Below are 16,203 nucleotides of genomic sequence, written 5' to 3' on the forward strand. Positions count from 1 at the left end.
ACTTAACCTGTCCAAAACTGAACACATAAACCTTTTCCATCCTCAAAATTTCCCTTTTACTGTCAAGGTTAGCACCATTCTCCCAGTCCCTCAGGCTGGCAACCTAGGTGTTATTCTCACTCTTTCTAACTCCTATATCTAATCAGTTGCCAAAGTCTGTTGAGTTCACCTTTGCAACATCTCTTGCATTTGCCTCCTCCTCACCCCTCATGCTGCTGACACCCTGATATAGACCTTTATCTGTTCACACCCCTGCCCCCTACTCAGTAAGCTCTAGTGGCTCCCTATCATTTTCAGGAACAAATATGAAGTCTTCTGTTTAGTATTCAGAGCATTTTATAACCTATCATCACCCCCACCTTAACCTTTCCAGTCTTCTTACACCTTACGGCCCCCCTATATACTCTTCCTAATTGCTCTCAGCTCCTAGCATTTTCACTGACTGCCCACTATGTCTGGAATGATTGCTCTCCTCATCTCTGCCTCCTGGCTTCCCTTCAAGTCCAAGCTAAAATCGTAACTTCTACAAGAAACCTTTCCCAGTCTTTCTTAATTCCTAGGTCTTCCCTCTGTGGATTACTTCCAATTTATCTTGTATGTATAGTTTTTTTTTGACCGGAGTTATTTTCATGCTTCTCTTCCATTAGATTATGAGCTCCTTGAAGGCAGGAATTGTTTTTTTTTCCCTTCTTTGTGTCCCCGACACTGAACACAGTGTTTGGCACACAGCAGACACTTAACAAATATGTATTGACTGGTTATTAGTCATTAGTGCTGCACTGTATTAGTGCTTCCTTAGCCTTATTCATAGTTCCTACTGTTGAGCACCCAAGAATATTGAATATAAGGATTAGAAGTTACTTTTACTTTTTAATTGCATTACTGTACATGAGGCTTTATGTTTGCATGCTTCATTATATCATATTGTCTTCCTAAGTCCTGTCAGCTGTTATTAGATCTTTCCCTTCTCTTCTTATTTTTTTTAACCTATCACCTTGTCTATCTTATTGGGATATCTTTTGTCATTGGACTTCCCTGTCATCATCTCTTCTACATATGGTTCATCCTTAAGATTACATCTAAAATTAGAATTTTGTCTTTATTTTTCCCTCCCACTGCTCTTGTCCTTCACCTTCCATTGAACAATTAAAAAAAAAAAACCCTCACAACAAATGCAAATAGTACAGCAAAGCAAATTTATTCATTGACCATGTCCAAAAATGCATGTCTCATTCTGGATTTTAAGTCCCTTTCCACATAATTCATCTTCAGTCCTCTGAACTTGTGGTTTATCATTGCATTAATCAGAGTTCTAAAGACTTTCAAAGATGTTTTTCTCTGCAGTGTCATCATGTGTAAATTGTTCTCAGAGTTCTGCTATCTTCACTGTTTTTCCTCCAAAACTATCCATTTTATCATTTCTCATATTCATCCCTTTTCAACAGTATTTAGATCCTGCCAGATTCTTTTACTTTTATTGAGAGCTGTGTATTCCGTTTAGGTAACTATGTAAAAATATAGAGCTCTTTTTGCTCTGAAAAGAGAGAACAGATATTTAACTATTCATTAGTATCTCATCTGAATTATCATATTACTTAAACTTTCCATTGAGTATTTATTGCCTGGAATCGTAAGTACTAGGATCTTTTATCTCTTACTAGATTTTGCACTCACTTAGTATTCTTCCCAAAGCTGGTCCTCTGGGCAGGAAAAATTTTTCTCTTAGAATATAAATGGTGAAATGGATAGAGTGCTCGCCTCATACTCAGAAAGACCAGGATTCAAGTCTGTCTCTGACAAGATAATACCATCTGTGTGACCCTGGCCATGTCATTTAACCCCTCAATGCCCTAGGCAATTCTCTAAGACCGTAAGTTGTAGAACAAGTACTGATGGGTATTGGTAGACGAAATTTCCTATGGGAATTCTCTGCCAGTAAAATCACAGGTTTGGTCCAAAAATAGTAAATATCTCATCCCCTAAAGATACTGTTTTGAATTAACTTCCATCTATCAGTAAGTCTATCAACTAGTATTTATTAATTGCCTGTTATATGCCGGGCACTGTGCTAAGTGCTGGGGATACAGAGAAAGGCAAAAATGGTACCTGCTCTCAAGGAGCTCACGTTGTAATGGGAGAGACAACATGCAAACAACCATGTACAAGCAAGATATATATTAGATAAATTGGCCATAGTCTCAGAGGGAAGGTTCTAAGATTAAAGAGGTCTGGGAAAGGTTTTTTTTTGGAAAGTGGGGCTTTTTGGCTGAGATTTGAAAGAAACCAGAGAAAAATGAAGATGGAGAGTCCCAGGTATAGCTTACCACTAGTGAAAATGCTGGGTGCTGGGGAACAGAATGTTGTGTACAATGAATAGCTAAGATGTCAGTCAGTGACTGGCCCTAGAAAATGTGGAAGGGAGTAAGATGTAAGAAAACTGGAAAGGTAGGAAGGGGTCAGGTACTGAAAAGCTTTAAAAGCCAAACAGGATTTTATATTTGATCCTGGACATAATAGGGAGCCACTGGAGTTTATTGAGTAGGAAGGGTGATATAATCTTTTTCATTTTGTTTTCCAAAAGTCACTGCTAGTTATTAAAAAAAAATGACAAAGTATCTTGTAAATTCATTTATCACTAGAGATTGTCATCTTAAAATTCCTTAAATAAATAAAATGCTCGGCAACAGATTAATAATAATATTACAATAATAATAACTAGCATTTATATAACACTTTAAGTTTTTCAAAGTGCTTTATATGTGTTATTTCACATTATCTTTGATCCCTACAACAATCTTGTGAAGTAGATGTTATTATTGTCCTTATTTTCAAATGAGAAAACTGAGTCCAACAGCGATGAACTGACTTGTTCAGAGCCATACAGCCAATAGGTATATGATATAGGATTCAAACTCAGGTCTTCATGTCTCCAGGTCCAATATTCTATCCGCTATGCTATTTGTTAGGATTAGAAACATAATATTATAGTGCTTGGATGTGATTGTGATAATACTAGAATGGCTTTTGTTTATTTTATATTGTTTTCTTCTTTATGCTTAATGTGTGTCAGACCATTTAACCAGTTTCTTTTTATTTGGGGGGGTGGACATTACAAAATGTAATGATGATAGGTTCAACGAATTGCTAGTAAATGGTGAATATGAGTCTGCAGCTGTTTTTGCAGTGAACAGTCCTAGAGGAATTCTTCGAAACATAGGGACAATGAGGAAATTTGAGGGTAAAGATTTCTATATGATTTTTTTTTTTTTGGTGAAGGGTGGTGTGGACATGTGATTTCACTGGTAGAGGGAACTCTCAATGAAGATACTCCCTTGACCAGTACAAATTAGCAGTTTGTAATATTAGAGAGATGCCTGGGGTACTGAGAAGTCAAGTGACTTGCCCAGGGTCACACAGCATGTAGCTGTTAGAGAAAGGACTTAAACCAAGGTAGAATCAACTGAGTCTTGGCTCTGTATTCACTATACCTTGCTGCCTCTCCTGGGAATATCATATATGTATAAACATTATTATAAATTCTTTTTCTTTTATCCAAGAAACAGCAAGGTTGTGAACAAGTCACTTAGCCTTTTTGTGTCTAAGTTCCTTCACTGGTAAAATGGGAGGATTGGGCTGGATAATTTCTAAGGTCCTTTATAATGTTAAACTTTAAATTTTAGAGATACTAAGGTGGGTAAAGTTCAATTAAAAAAAAGAAGTTTTAAGCAATTTTGATTTTTGGTTAAGTGTATTTTGTCTTAGAAAACCTATATAAAGCCTAGTTTTAATTTGACATAAATCTCAAAGGTAAAATTTTGGGGACATATGAATATAATCAACATAGTCACTCTTTTTTAATATTTTTTCCAATTACATGTAAAAACAATTTTTACATTCTTTTTTAAAATTTTGAGCTCCAAATTCTTACCCTCCCTTTCTTTCTTCCCCCCTCATTGAGAAGACAAGCAATTTGATATAGGTTATACATGTGCAGTTATGCAAAATTTTCCATATTAGTCACATTATGAAAGAAAACACTGACCTCTCAAAAAAGCCCAAGAAAAATGAAGTTAAAAAAAGTATGTTTCAATTTGCATTCAGACTCTGTCAGTTCTTTCTCTAGAGAAATGTAGCATTTTTCATCATTAGTACTTCAGAATTGTCTTGGATCATTGTGTTGCTTCGATTAGCTAAGTCATTAACAGCTAATCATCATACATTATTGCTATTACTGGGTACACTAGTTCTACTTTTGGTTCTATTCACTTCACTTTGTATCAGTTCATGTAAGTCTTTTCAGGTTTTTCTGAAATTATCTTGCTTGTCATTTCTTATGGCATAGTAGTATTCCATCACAATCATTGAAATCTTTGAAATTTGAAATGAACTAATTTTGGAAATTAGCCTGTTTATACCCATGTTTCGGCATTTGAAAATTGGTTCAGACCTGTAATTTCATTGGTGTAGAGAGAAATCTTGTCAAGTAGGTTTTCTCTACTAATGCAGATTATCAACTTGAGTCTTAGAGAGTTTCTTGAAGTATCTCCTGAGTGGTTAAATGACTTCAACGGGCCCCAAGCCAGGGTAGGTCAGAGTTCAGACTTGAACCCAGGTTGTTCTGTTCTGGGGTCTGCCCTTTATCCACTGGGACACACTATCTCTCTCAATGCCTTTATATTGTCTTTTGGGTTACTTGCAATTTTGAATTTTGTAAGACTATAATGTTACATGACTCTTATTAGCCATTTAGTATATCTAGAGTTACCACTGATCTCTTTTTTAAAAAAAGGATTTTTATTGGTTTCTTTTTTTTTGTTCACCATCAGAATTTGTTTCTCCCTTCTTCCTTCCAGAGAGGCATCCCATATAACAAATAATATTTTTAAGGAAAAAAAAGGAAAAAGAGGAAAAATTTAAAAATAGCAATATATTGAAAAACTATGAAAATATGTGCAATATTTCCCCCACCTCTCTGCCCTCTCCCCTCCTCCCCACCCTCCACAAAGGAGTTGGGTGGTCAGGGGAGTCTTTTTATTTCTTTGGGGCCATTTTTTTTTATTTTGTAGCATTCACTTTTGATTGTTTTGTGGTGGTTGTTTTTTTTTTCATTTACATTGTTGAAGTCATTTTGTACACTGTTTTCCTGGCTCCGCTTTCTTCACTCTTCATCAATGAATGTAAATCTTTCCGTGATTCTCTACATTTATCACATTTACCATTTCTTACAGCACAGTAATATTCTATTACATTCATTATTCATCTGTCAATGAGTTTTCAATTCTTTGCTATCAACGAAAAACTTTTGCTATGAATATTCTGGTATATTTTTAATAGGCACTTTCTTATCAATCACCTCCTTGGAGACATAAGACTAGTAATAGGATCTCAGAGTCAAAGAATATAGACATTTTAGTCTCATTATTTGCATAATTCCAAATTGCTTTTCAAAATGGTTGTACTGATTTACAGTTTTACCAGCTGTGCACCAGGCTGCCTTCTTTCCACAATCCTGCAACATTGACTTGCCATCTTGTCATCTATGTCACTTTGCTAGGCATAAGGCGAAACCTCAGGGTTGTTTTTATTTTTGTTTCTCTTACTATGATTTGGAGTATTATTTCATATGGTGGTTAATACTTTGCAATGTTTTTTGAGAACTGTTTGTCCAGTGATCTCTTAATTGTTAAATATGATGGCCTTTTCTTAATCCTCATCTTTCTTAACTTTTCTGCAGCCTTTCACACATTTCATCACTGTCTTCTCCCGGATACTCTCTCCTCTCTAGGTTTTCATGAAAGTATTCTCCCCTGGTTCTCTTCTTATCTGTCCAGTTGGTTCTTTTCAGTTCACCATGCTAGATTGTCCTCCAGGTCATACCTGATGACTATGGGTGTCCTCCAAGGTTGTGTCCTACGTCCTCTTCTCCTCTTTCTATACTATCTCACTTGATGATCTCATCAGTTCCCATGGTTTCAAATGATCTCATTGCTTTCATTCTCTCCCTTGTGTACTGTCTTTTCCAGCCAAACTGATCTGCTTGTAGTTTTGTGAACTCTGCATTTACTCTTCTGACTCCATACCTTTTCATGGACAGTCCTTCATGCTTGAATCCACCTCAGAATTCCTGACTTTCTTCAAGGCCCAGCTCAGGTGCTACCTCCAATGGGGACCCTTTCCTGTTACCCCAATCATTTGGGTTCTTGCCATTCTTAATTTATCTCATATTTACTTATCACTGCACATTTTGTATCTCCTCAGAGGAATGTAACTCCTTGAGAAAAGGAACTGCTTTTTGTTTTTGTCTTCACATCTCCAGCATCTAACTTAGTGCCTTGCATTTATTGGTTGTTTAATATATATTGGTGGAATTGAATAGTTCAATAAGTTTGATAAGGATATGGAATGGGATAGCATATTTTCAAAATAACTACTAATTTCAAATGTCAGCTCACATCAGTTATGGTATAAATTGGAGAATAAATGCTAGACCTTTCTTGAAAATTGGAGTATTTAATTATGCTTAAGCTATAAAATTTCTTCACAAATTTTATTTTTTTCTTTCATTTATCTATTAATTTATTTATAACATTCATTTTAAAAAATTTTGAGTTCTAAATTCTTTTCCTCTTCCCAGTCCCCACCCTACCCATTGAGAACGCAAGCAATATGATACCCATTATACAGGTGGAGTCATGCAAAACATATTCCTATGTTAACCATGTTCAAAAAAAAGAAGCAAGAAAAGTAAAGAAAGTGAAAAATAATGTTTCAGTTTGCATTTAGGGTTTATTAGTTCTCTTTCTTGAGGTAGATAGCATTTTTCATCATCACAAATTTTAAAAGAACACCAACTAAAGTATGAAATGAAATAAGTAAATAATATTGGCTAAAACATTTAGCTCAATAGTTTTTTTTTTTTTCCCCTACTCTAGATGTTGGTAAAATTAAAGGGAAAACTCTTCCTTTGCTGTTATTCTTTGAGGCTCTTTTCAGTACAAGTCATGCTGCTAAAAAACCTGTTAATGCTCATTTGACTCTGAAAGGAATTAAATGTGGATTATCTGAAAAACGGTTGGATCTGGTTATACATTGGGTCACCCAGCAGAGGTAAGTGAAACAGGACTAAACTTATTTTTTGCATTGGTTTTTAAAGAATATATACTATTCTCCTTAAAATTTTTATTTTCACTTTTTTTTTTTAGGCAATTGGGATTAAGTGACTTGCCCAGGGTTACACAGCTAGTAAGTGTTAAGTGTTTGATCTGAGGCTGGATTTGAACTCAGGTCCTCCTGACTTCAGGGCCAGTGCTCTATCCACTGTGCCACCTAACTGCCCCTTATTTTCACATTTTTAAGAGAATTCATTTGAACCCAGAATTTTGATCACTAAATAATGAATTTATAGCTCTTTATAGCAATATGTCTTTTGTAGCTATTTTATAACTCTTTTCCATTTTAAGTCTTAAGAAGAGGGGAATGGAGTCTTTGCCCATTTGATTTGTTACTGAACAGAAATGATGAAAGCATTTTTAATTATTTTTCATTTATTAGAACTTGGCCTTATGAAAAACTTAATTCAGCATGAATAGCTGGTGAAAAAATATTTAAGTGAAATTTGAAAATAGGAAATTGATTTTAACAACTCTTGGAATTTTGTAGATATAGAATTAGACAATGTTCTAATCCCTGCAACTACACAAGAAGCTAAAAAGATAGTTTTAATGCAGTCAGTAGTGAAGTTGAGAGAAGTTTCAGTTTTGTGAATATAATTTATACAAGGATGATAAATAGTTTAACAGTAAATCACATTGGATTTATTGACTGATTTTTTTGGGGGGAAAGGATTAACAGATTGGGATGGAACTTCATTCATCAAATTCTGGTTACATTACAGCTATAGGTTGGCTAATGCATGCAAGAGTGGAGCAAAAACCAACAAAAGCATTCTGTGAAAATCAGTCGGCTATATGAAATTTACAGTAGAGTATAATGTATTTCATTATTATTTGTAAATTTTGTGCTACACATCCTTTATACCAGTTTAGTTTTATAATAAAATTATCTACATTAAAAAAAATAGAATAGAGGAGAGTACAGAGCTGAATTTATTTACCAAGGAGTCAAGATGGTGAAACCAGTGCAAGGGGTGATGAACTGGGAAAGAATTGAAGGATAGAGGGATTGATGTCATGATGAGGACAAAGAATAGGGTTAGGCAGGGGTTATAAAGTAGAATAAAGATGAAATGATAAAGGAAATTCAGAATTCATGAATATGGAAATTGAATGCTTGTGGGTGATGGCAAAATCAAGGGTATAACAATCTATGTGTAGCTGAAGTGGGTGAAGAAGTAGGTCATGGATAACGAGACAACTGAGGAACTGGAAAGTTGGGGTGTTTGAGAAAGCATCAATCTATGTTAGTACCCTACTGTGAGAGCATGGGTTGAGGACATAAGAAAGGTTGTGACTGTGAGTGAGGCATTGAACTCATTGAGGAAAGAAGTAGAGTATACTGGAGTATCGGTATGTAACAGCTGCCAGAATATTGTTTGGGTGATAACTATGAACTCAAAGAAGGAGAGATGGTAATAGAGGGAGAGTCTGGGAGTCACCAGGGAGGAGCAAGGAGTATTTTGACTCTCTCGTCACAAATAGTGAATTGAAGAGGGAGGGTGTAAGTGAAGGTGCCATTGGTACTAGAAGGAATAGTGAAGCTGGCCATGTCATTAGGAATGAGCCAAGGCTCTGAGTGCGAGAAGAAGGCAGGATAAAGGAGAAGTTTAAAGGTGAGAGCAAGTTTGTTAACTGAAGCAGGCATTCCAGAAAGCAGAGTGGAAGGGGTGGGTTGATTAGAGCAGAGTAGAGTGTTGGTAGGGTTGAAGGGCACAGGAATAAGAGAGCAGGCAGAGGAGGATGCACAACAGGGTTTATACAGTGATAGCCCAGGGTTCAAAATTACTGAGATGGGGGAGTATAGGACAGGGAAGGAGTGTGCTAACTATTGAAGAATGAGTTTAAGCAGATTATGAGTGACTACAGAGGAATCCATTGAGAGAGGAAAGTGGTTAGGCTGTTCAGGGTTCTCCCTCAGTGTACCTTGTAGCAGATGGTTTTGTTGAGTTCCTATGAGGCAGGCAGGAGCAAGTGAAGTTGCAGACTGAAAGAATATTGATGGGAGACAGTAACTATCAGTTTGAGGTGGATATAATTCAGGGTACTAGGTAAAGCCCTAGGACAAAGACAGATGCCAGCGTCCTGGATCCAGGGGTAGCACGGGGTACCCTGGAAAGACTCAGAATCAAGGAGGCTACAGGCAGATAGCTTGGATCAAGAGGTCCCCTGGAAATCCTGGAGTGAGGACACGGGCCAAAAATGGACAGTTTGGGTCCAGGGCTGATACAGGGCTCCCTGAGAAGTCCCAGGATCAAGGAGGCTTCAGACCTTTAATATTTTTATGTGAAATTGTATGTATTCAAATGTAAATAGTTATAAGGAATGTTTAATTGCTTTTACTGATGTTTAAAATTAAATTAATAATAAATCACTTTAACATATATGTGAAACACATGGGTAACCCAGACTCCAATCGCTGAGATGATGGATCAGATTCACCTCAGGGGAATGTCTCAGAATAAACACTTTGGCTCAGACTTCTGACAGGGTTTCCTCTAGGAACATAAAAATCTGACTCATTTTTTTCTCCCTAAATCAGCTTTCAACTTCCCTTCAGATACTGAATCTAACAAGAGTATAAAATGTGAAGTAAGTTTTATTTATCCTGGCAAAATGAAAAATAGGCTTGTGTGCAGGAAGGGGCAGCTAGGTAGTGCAGTGGATCAATATGCCGTACATTGTCCTTATGGTTCTGTTTTCTTGGCCTCATATTGTTTCAGATATATCTTCCCAGCTATCTTTATGCTTTCATAACAATTCACAATAATAATAGTTTGCATTTATGTAGCTTTTTAGAGTTTGCAAAGTACTTTACAATTATTATTTCATTTGATTTTAACAATAACCTTGAAGGGTGGGTACTACCATTATTCCCATTTTACAGATGAGAAAATTGAGGCAAACGGAGGTTAAATGGTCTGCCCAGGGTTAAATAACTAATAAGTATCTGAAGCAGGATTTGCATTCAGGTCTTCCTCACTCCAGGTCCAAAATTCTAGCTATAATGCAATGATGTTAATTGCATTATAGTATTGAAATTTTTTGGGAGGTGCTTTCATTGGTATAGGAAACTCCTCCTGTGGAAACTCCCTCCACTAAGATCAGCAACTTTTCTATAACTTATAGAGAGATGATAGTCTTGGAGAGTTGCCTTGGGTACTGAGAGGTTTTTGTTTGCCCAGGGTCACATTAGCAGTATGTGTCAGGCAAGACTTAGAAACATGTCTTTTTGGCCCTCTGTTCACTATGCCATGCTGCTTCTATGCATTGATATGTTTCAATTTGTAATGATAGCTTGCATTTATGTTGTGCTTCAAGGTTTAAAAAGTATTTTACAAATATTATTTCATTTAATTTTTACAACAACCTTTGAGGTACTATTATTATCCCTATTTTACAGATGAGGAAAATGACACAGATTGCTGTTAAGTGTCTGGCCCAGGGTGACCTACAACCAGCAAGTTTATGAAGCTAGATTTGAACTTGGGTCTTCCTGACTCTAAGTCCAGTATTCCATCTACTGTGTCACCTATTTAGCCACTACTCCAAAGCAACATTATGGTTATTTCCAGTTTTTTGTGATAGCAAATAATAGTGCTACAAATATATTTGAACATATACTTTTTTCTTTTTGATCATATTATTAGAATATTTTTTATTTAAAGATATTTTTCTTGTTTTAATCAGCCAAAATCTGTCTTCTCACCTCCCACTTCAATCCATCCTGCACCCTCCTCCCCACTGAAAGCATGTGTACACACACTCACACACACTCCATTATAAATACATATGGTCAATCAAAACAAATTTCCACATTTGTCATGATATATTTCCAATAATTGGATTATTAGGTTCAGGGTATGATTATTTCACTCACTTTAGGAATGTATGTTCCAAATGTCTCCCATCTGTTTGCACTCCCCCAAGCAGTGTAAAAGTATTTGCTTTTGCAAAGTCCCCTGGCAATATTTTTGCCATTTTAATGGGTATGAAGTAATATTCGAAGGTTATTTTAATTTTTTCTTCAATTCCCAAGTGATTATTTTATTTGGGTTTTTTCTTTTATAAATTCATTTTGTAATAGTAATAGTAAAATGAGTTAAGCCACTCATCTTTGGAACTCCAAACTTGGGGGCTGAGTTGGCTTCATTAGTATGTGAGCACAAATTCATCTAGCTAGTCCCAGACCTGGCTCTGCTTCATATCCTAGCAAGCTACCATCACCCACACCATCTTGCCACCAGTCCTATGGCTGCCCTGCTTCTTCCTACCTTGAATAGCACCCAGCTGGACCTCCAATAATCCTGCCTCCAGACTCTGGGAAAGTTAATCCAATCAGCTTTAGAGCACCTGCCCTGCAGCTGAGCTTCCTTGGTTGGTAAATGAGTGAGGGCAAATTCACTAGCCCTTTATTTCTAGCTATCCCTGTGCTTTACATTTCATACAGCTGTTTACGCCAACCATGTTGCCAGTGGCCCTGCTGAAGCCTTGTACTTTTTCCCACATGAAATGGTGTATTCCATATTGGACCTCCAGAAGCCATGCTTGCTCTCCCCACTCAGTTTTAGAACTTCAACCCTGGGGCTGAGCTGCCTGAGTTAATGAATATAAATTTACCTAACCTACTGTGTCTAGCTGGCCCTAGACTAGACTATGCTTCACATTTCTATCTAGCTGTCTACTTTGGTCATCTTGCCATAACATATTCCTACTCCCCATTTTTTAAATGAAGATCAAATGATAATTGTAAAATGCTTAGTGCAGTGCCAGGCACATTGTAAGTGCTACATAAATGTTAGCTGTTGTTATTATTTCACTTCTTGTTTTGGGAACAGTATGCAGATCAATACTACTGTTGCTTCTGGATCAACTCATCTATACTCATGACTTCTCAGACCAGAACTGCCTTCCATGGCCACCATTCCTCTATATGTACTGTCTCCTTCTATGAGAATGTAAATTCTAGGCCAAGGACTATCTCACTTTTGTTTTTGCATTTCTAGTATTTAGCACAATAACTGGCACGTAGGAGTGCTTAAACAATCATTTTTGCTTCCTTCATTCAGGTCCATTGACCATTTATTGGGGGTTGGGTTTTGTCTGTGGATATTTTTTTATCAGTTTTAAAAATAAAATTTAGATGTTACATTCTAGTGAATCAGAAACTCAACATGGCTCAAAAATATGATGGTCAAGGAACCACATGTGATTTGAAGCTACATTAAGATACTCATAGCTAATATTTACATAGTACTTTAAGGTTTGCAGTGCTCTTTACTAATATCTCATTTAATCCTCACAACTTGGGAGGTAGGTGCTATCATGATCCTCAATTTACAAATGAGGAAACTGAGGCAGATAGAGGGTATGATATGTGTAGGGTAACTCACAGCACGTAAGTGTTTCCAGACAGATTTGAACCAGTTCTTCCAGACTCCAGGTCCAGTGCTCTATCTGCTGTGCTGGTGCCTGCCTCTTCCTTCAGAGAGGAATTGTGTTTTAGGATTAAGGCTATGATACTGTATTCTACTCTGAGCAGATTTATGTTCAAACCTAGGGACCATATTGTAGAATGGAGGTTGGTTAGCTGAAGAAAGAGTCCAGAGGAGGAAAACTAGAATGAGGGGCTTCTACTTCATGCCATTTAAGGATTAATTGAAGAGAGTGAGAATGGTTCACCTGAAGAAGAGAAGACTGAGGGTGGTCTTGGAGATTGAACATAATTGCTGCCTTCCGGTATTTGAAGGATTGTCATGTAGAAGAGGCATGACCCAAGACAGAACTATGGGAGATACCTCTAATTAAGGTTCATGACATAGGGGAATGAGAATCCAGGCAGAAGGATGGTCAGTAGTGTCAAATGCTGCAAAGATCGAAAAGGAAGAGCAAGGGTAAAACTTGAAAAGAGACAAATTTAGGCTTGATATGAGAAAAGATTTCCTAACAGAGCTATCAAAAAATGGAGTGGGCTGCCTTCAAAGGGAGGGGTCTACCCTAACTTCTCTGGCAGAGGTCTTCAAATAAAGGCTGGGCACTTGTAGGATGTGTGATTTTGATTTATTAAGGAGTCAGACAGGATTGGAATTGAGGGCATAAGAAGAGTCATTGTCCTCTTGACAAGAGCCACCTCTTTCTCAGAGACTGGAACAAAGGAAAAGATGCAGACCATGTAAGGAGGTTTTTAAGTGTGGCATAAGAGAAAAGATGGAGTTTGTGGTGGATAGCTTTAATTATTAAAGTAGGATTTTGGGTCTTCTGCTAAGAGGCAAGAGATTAAAAATTGTGGGGAGCTTGAAGATAGAGAAGGTTTGTAATAGCTAACTCAGAGAGAAGCAATTGAAATTAGACAACATGATTTTGTACTGGGCCTAGTTAACATTATTGCATAAGTTCCTCCAGAAGCATTCAATAGCAAGAGAGTAGGAATAGAGAAGGCAAGACAGTGGAGTAACCTAGAATTGAGATTTGGAAAATGATGGAGGTATTGTAAGCTTGAGGGTTTTGCAAGGCATGACTGGGATTTAGAAACCTTCCAGCAATACTGGGAGACAGCTAACATTAAAGAAATATCAAGGTCTTTGAATTCCTTTCTTCTGGCTTGGGTGGAGCTGTAGCTAGCTCACCTTATCTTCTGACACTGGAAAGCTGTTTATTAGAGCATGAACTGGGATTCTCTTGTTCAGCCTACTTAAGAACTATAGCTAGTTCCTGGATACTGTCACTTACAGATGCTGATACTGTATATATACTCCTTGTAGATATGACTAAATTATTATTAGAGTATAATTTATAGAAAACTAGGAATCGGAGTTAATGTCTTTTGAAATTTGATGCATTAATTCTAAAAAACTCCAACTATTTATTTAGCTAACATAATTATAAAGGCAAAATTACTATAATTATTCACTTAACCTTAATAAAACAACTCCTTTAAAATCACATGGGATTAAATAAAAACCCATGTTTATTGTCTTACCTTCTGAAACAACTTCACCCTGAGGTAGACAAAGAAATGGTCATTTTTCTGTTGCTTCTTTATCGCTAGCAGATTTTTTAAACAGTACTTTTTTCTTTCTTGTTAGCTCATTGTTCTTGACATCTTACTGATGATATTTTCAGCATCCTGATGGTAATTAATTTTTACTTGTAAACTTTGATGTAATGATAGAAATATCTGGTCAAGGTCACAGAACCAAATCAGAGGAAGAACTGGGTATTAAACACAGTTCTCAAGTCCCATTTTAATTCACTATCCTTATTCTCATAGTACCTTATTACTTTTGCTGTTGTCTGATCAGTTCTTATAATAAACAAGGAAAATACTATTAGATGTAATAAAAACTAGACTGGTTGAAAAAGCTAACAAAACCCACCAACTTCTTAACTGAGGTATAGAGTCACATTATCATCAACCAATATTTATTAAGTGCCTTCTTTGTACGTGGCAACAAATTCTAATGAAAAGTCCAAAACTATGAAAGATTCCCATTGTATGTGAATTCCTTTTTGCCTGGTAGTTTAAATATTATCAGGAAAAGTAAAGTTTTAGTTTTTTTTTTACAAGTTTTAAATTTCCAACATCTTTAGGAAAGTAAACATTTCCTTCCCCACTAAAAAAACAAAAACGTCATCACACACCAGATTCAGATGCATTTGTTTAATCCTAGAATACTTAAGAGCAAATAACAAAGCAATTGTTTCATCTGTTCCTCATTGTCTTGGAAAGCTTAAACACTATAGAAAATAAGGTTTTAAAAATAACAAAACAAAACAAAAAAAGAAAATCAGGTTTTATTTTACTGGATTGTAAAATATTTCAGAGTTTCATGTATTTACTAGCAAACCTCTAATATGTGCTTTATTGATGTTTTTTCCCCAGAGTAACATTTTCTGAAAAAGCTGGGGATGTAATTTGCCAGTATGGGGAACAGAATCCCTACAACAAGTCCAAGTGCCTATCTTTAGCCCAGATTATCTACAGTGAATGTGGTCTGCACAAGAAAGCTGTTCTTTGCCTATGTCAACAGGGTCAGATTTATGGAGCCATGGAATATATAAAACAATTCAAAAACTTTTCTTATGGTAAACAGCAAAACACTTCCTCAGCTTTCATTCATGATCTTTATTTTAGGGGTTCTAATTCTAAGACAACAGATGATGTTTTGGATTCAATTTATCAAATGCATTTTAAGTGTACATAATAATTCAAACAAATTGGAATGAAGTTGGAACAAATTTATTTTTGTGATCAGTGAATATTTATTGTGCATAATCAGTATCCATTAATACTACTAATAATACAGCAATAAGTTAGTCTTTTAAGGGCGTAATTAAAAATAAATCTTATTGAATGTGCTTCATCTAATAAAGCAATTCTCTTGACTCCTCATTCTAATGTGGTGGTGATCCTGGGTTCTAGAATGCTATACCCCCAGAGCCCAGACTTTCATAGGGTCGTAGATTTAGAGCTGAAAAGGACTTTAATAGCTATCTAGTACAGCCCTCTCCATTTACAGATAAGGAAACAGACTTGGAGTGGTCATTCAAGGAATTAGTGGCAGAAGCAGGATTTGAATATAGGTCCTGTGACTTCAAAGCCAGAACACTTTGCCTGTACCATGTTTGCTCTCAGGTCCTAGTTGGAGATACTTTTAGTACTTGCTTGGTGATATATTCTTTTGCCTGTTGTTCGAGTCTGTCTTACCTAAGTTTAGACTAGTTCGTTATCAAAAAGCTAGTTGTCACCCAGATTCCCATCTTTTCCTATTGGGTGTGCTTGAATTATTGCATCATAAGATGATAAATTTAGAACCAGAAAGGACCTTAGAGACCATCTAGGCCAACCTCCCTCGTCTCATAGGTGAGGGAATTATTAAGACTGACAAAGCTGAATGACTTTCATAAAGTTATAAAATTGGAATCATTGCAGAGGAACTCAGTGGCCATTTAGTCCAACTCATACACAACAACTCATAACACACTTGACAAGTGATTATCCCCCCATGGCTCCTAGTTTATACCTCTGGGG

General features: G+C 36.4%; 1 protein-coding gene across 1 annotated transcript in view; it reads left to right on the top strand.

The window, feature by feature from the left end:
* CLHC1 (clathrin heavy chain linker domain containing 1) overlaps positions 1-16,203 on the top strand; it is a 50,560-nt gene that overhangs the window by 25,090 nt on the left and 9,267 nt on the right. The window contains exons 8-10 of the mRNA XM_027865068.1: positions 3,132-3,238; positions 6,933-7,107; positions 15,055-15,257. Of these exons, the coding sequence (XP_027720869.1) occupies positions 3,132-3,238; positions 6,933-7,107; positions 15,055-15,257 (485 nt within the window). The remainder of the gene's footprint in view (positions 1-3,131; positions 3,239-6,932; positions 7,108-15,054; positions 15,258-16,203) is intronic.

The sequence above is a fragment of the Vombatus ursinus genome, unplaced genomic scaffold, assembly GCF_900497805.2.
Source record: "Vombatus ursinus unplaced genomic scaffold, bare-nosed wombat genome assembly UNPS02014778.1, whole genome shotgun sequence".
Lineage (NCBI taxonomy): Eukaryota > Metazoa > Chordata > Mammalia > Diprotodontia > Vombatidae > Vombatus > Vombatus ursinus.